The following is a 3,359-nucleotide window of genomic DNA, read 5'->3' on the forward strand; positions in this document are numbered from 1 at the left end:
CAGCAGATTTTGTCTAATTCCATCCTTACTCTCTTGTTAATCACATGTCTTTCTTTTTCTCTTTATTAACTCATCCAACCGAATTATTGACTATATTAGAGAGTACTTAATATCTTTATTTTCATTATCTCAAAATATCTTTAATTTCATATGTTATTAAATTAATAATCAGTGACTGACTGAGTGTATATCTAATGCAAAATGTCATGTAATTTCAACAGGGAAGTGGCGTAATAACCCAAGCAACTACTGTGGTTTTTCCACTGGTTAAATTGCTAGATATCATACATATGGTCATAAACCCAACATTTGGAAAAGTTAGGGACCAGGTCAATAGATAAATTTTGACCCAGAATTATGATGCGATTCACAGTCAAATGATCTCCACATTTCAAGATTTTCTTGCGTGTGGGGTTTTGGAGTTTTGGGTTTTGTTTGGGTTGAGCTTGGGTAGGTGGATCATTTTCTCTTGGTCTTGGAGCAAGTCTGAGTCCTGAAGAGCCCCCAGGCTTCCAATGGAGATATTAATTGGGCTTGGTAGACCGTCATATTTGGGCCAAGTTTATTAATCCAGTAATTATGTTTGATTAACTTATTTTATAAAGTAATCTATTTTTTTAGTTCTTAAAGCATGCAGATAGAGAGTATTGCGCTTCCCCATGCTTTGAATAAATAATGTAAAATATCATTACTTCCAACCTTTTACGAGCATTGATGATATTTTGAACACATGTAAAAAAGAATAAAAAATAAAAACAACAAAAGAGATGAAGTAGAGATTTAAACTTAAACAGTCTGAAGTGGAACATGAAAATATCTAATGGGTTGGGAAGTGAAATTGGATTCCTACGAACTACGGATGATATTAAACTGGGCCACCCAACACTCCCTGTGGGTGTCTCAATTTAGATATTGGATCTCTGATATCAAACAGTTTTTTAATTTGGATCCACCAAATTTTGTTGCGGGCCAGGCAGGTTGTGCTCCACTTCTACTTGTCTGGGATTACAGCTCCGTTTAGTGAAAACTATAATTAAAAAACAATTTAAATTATTTTTAATATTTTAATTAACATTTTATTAAATTAACATCAGTTCTAATAATAATAATAATACTTGACATACTTTGTATTTTTGGGTGGACCTTTTAGTTCACTGATTTTTCATTAATATGAATGTTTTGCTTTTAAACTGAACCAGTATGCTCCCCATTGTCTAAAAAGATTCAAGTGAGCGCTTTGCCTTTTGCCCCTTCATAGATCTTCGTTTTACTATTGAAACCTGCCCGGATTTACCCTCAAAAATAAATTAAAAAAGGGCAAAAACTACAGTAATTCACATTTGAGCGATAAAGAAGGCTCCCTGGGGATGTGAGGGGGGAGGGGGGGCATGAGGAGATTTCTTGTAACTTAGAGAAGCAAACATGAGAAGATTTCTTTTAACTTAGAGAAGCAAGGGTATGGTACTTGCAGTTCTTACCCTCGGCCCTTGGTCCTGGATGACAAAATGAAAGATACGGCAGGTGCCTCAAATTGCAAGTCCAGATTTGATGATATAGATAGGTCAAGCAGGCAATGCACGTGTGATTAGTATTGGACCCACTTTGGACTTCTCATGCACAAATCTCTATGCAAACTCATCTTTAAATGCCGTCTTGTTTTGTGGGTCCGTAGCCTCAATCCGAAGACTTACCCGCTGTCAAAGTCTCACCTCTTTCATGCCCATTTCTTACCCTTCAAACCGCACTGTCGGCGAGCTCGAGAAAGAGTGATGAGTCTAGAGATTTTCCATTTTATATAATATACAATGCAACGGAACGGAGTAAAGCTTAGCTGTTTTGTCTGTACTTTGGCTTTACACCCACAGGCACTCGAATCTTAATAATTTGATATTATCTTTGCTTCCAACCACCTTCCAAATGGCCCAAGCCAATGTCTACTACTTTTATTTATTCACTTTCACAGCTAAACTATCCCTAGTCTCCTTCTCTATTTGCTATTAGCTACCTTCCAAACTCCCCAAGTATAAATCCTCCTAAAACCTCAGCATTCGTGGCAAATACCCTACAACTCTCTCTCTCTCTCTCTCTCTCGCTTTCTGGAGCCTAGCGTATCAAATTCAACCTTTGATATCTTTCTGGTATAAATCATTTTCAAGACATCCATTTTCCACAACAAAACCCGATCTCCCTCCCTTCCTTTCTCTCAATACTAGGTTCTCAAATGGCTACAGCTTCGCTTACAATTTCTCCAAGAAAGCTCCGATCAGATCTATATTCCTATTCATACAAAAATGACTCCAATACCCCACTAGTAATATCTGTTCTTGCTTCATTGATCGAGAGAACCATGGCAAGAAATGAGAGAATCGCCAAGAACTGTATATGGGCATTATCAAAAGACATTAGAACTAGGGTCTTTAATTGCTACGAGACGCCGGACATGACAATCCAATCCTATCTTGAGAGAATTTTCCGATACACTCGAGCAGGGCCCTCCGTTTATGTTGTTGCTTATGTTTACATTGATAGGTTTTGCCAGGCCAATCCTGGATTTAGGATCAATGCAAGAAATGTGCATAGGCTTCTCATCACAACTATCATGGTGGCTTCCAAATATGTAGAGGACATGTAAGTTTCGTTCATTCTCCAATCTCTTTTACTTTCATGGTTTTCTTTTCAAAGGGAAAAAAAAAATTCTCAAGATTCTTGCCATTTTCTTGAACAGGAATTACAGGAATTCTTATTTTGCAAGAGTTGGGGGATTAACTACGGATGAGCTGAATAAGTTGGAACTTGAATTTCTGTTCTTGATGGGCTTCAAAATGCATGTGAACTTGAGTGTTTTTGAGAGCTATTGTTGCCATTTAGAAAGGGAAGTGAGCATTGGAGGAGGATATCACATAGAGAAGACTTTGAGATGTGCTGAGGAAATCAGATCAGGGCAAAACGAGGAGAAGAGATATATCAATCAAATTACTCGAATTATGCTGTAGATTAGATTTTTTATTAGGAAATTTTCTTCAGGCATCTTGTGTACATATTGAAATGTATAAATATGTAATGCTTTATTGGGATTTTGGGCTTCGCTAAAAACCAGTGAAGCCCATACAGAGTGATGTGTAACAGTGTAAGGAATGGGTTTTTACGCGAGGAAATGCTTGCTTATAATCCATATCTCGCTTCTTGTACTATTTCGCATATAAAATTGAATCTATGTTAAATATATATAAGAATATATTATAATTAATAATAATAATTTATTAATCAAATTAATTTCATAAATTTGATGATATTTTTTTTTATTTAATTAAAAATTATTGTCTCACATTAATTTAAAATGAAATATCTATATTTTATGT

At 35.8% G+C, this 3,359-nt stretch overlaps 1 protein-coding gene across 1 annotated transcript; it reads left to right on the forward strand.

Annotated features, from left to right (window-relative positions):
* The first annotated feature begins 1,879 nt into the window (after positions 1-1,879).
* Positions 1,880-3,168, forward strand: LOC131177862 (cyclin-U2-2-like). The gene is made up of 2 exons (XM_058143005.1): positions 1,880-2,628; positions 2,726-3,168. Exons 1-2 carry the CDS (start codon positions 2,222-2,224, stop codon positions 2,991-2,993), a joined length of 675 nt encoding a protein of 224 aa, XP_057998988.1. The 5' UTR covers positions 1,880-2,221; the 3' UTR covers positions 2,994-3,168.
* The last annotated feature ends 191 nt before the right edge of the window (positions 3,169-3,359 follow it).

Source organism: Hevea brasiliensis, chromosome 2 (genome assembly GCF_030052815.1).
Source record: "Hevea brasiliensis isolate MT/VB/25A 57/8 chromosome 2, ASM3005281v1, whole genome shotgun sequence".
In the NCBI taxonomy this organism is placed as follows: Eukaryota; Viridiplantae; Streptophyta; class Magnoliopsida; order Malpighiales; family Euphorbiaceae; genus Hevea; species Hevea brasiliensis.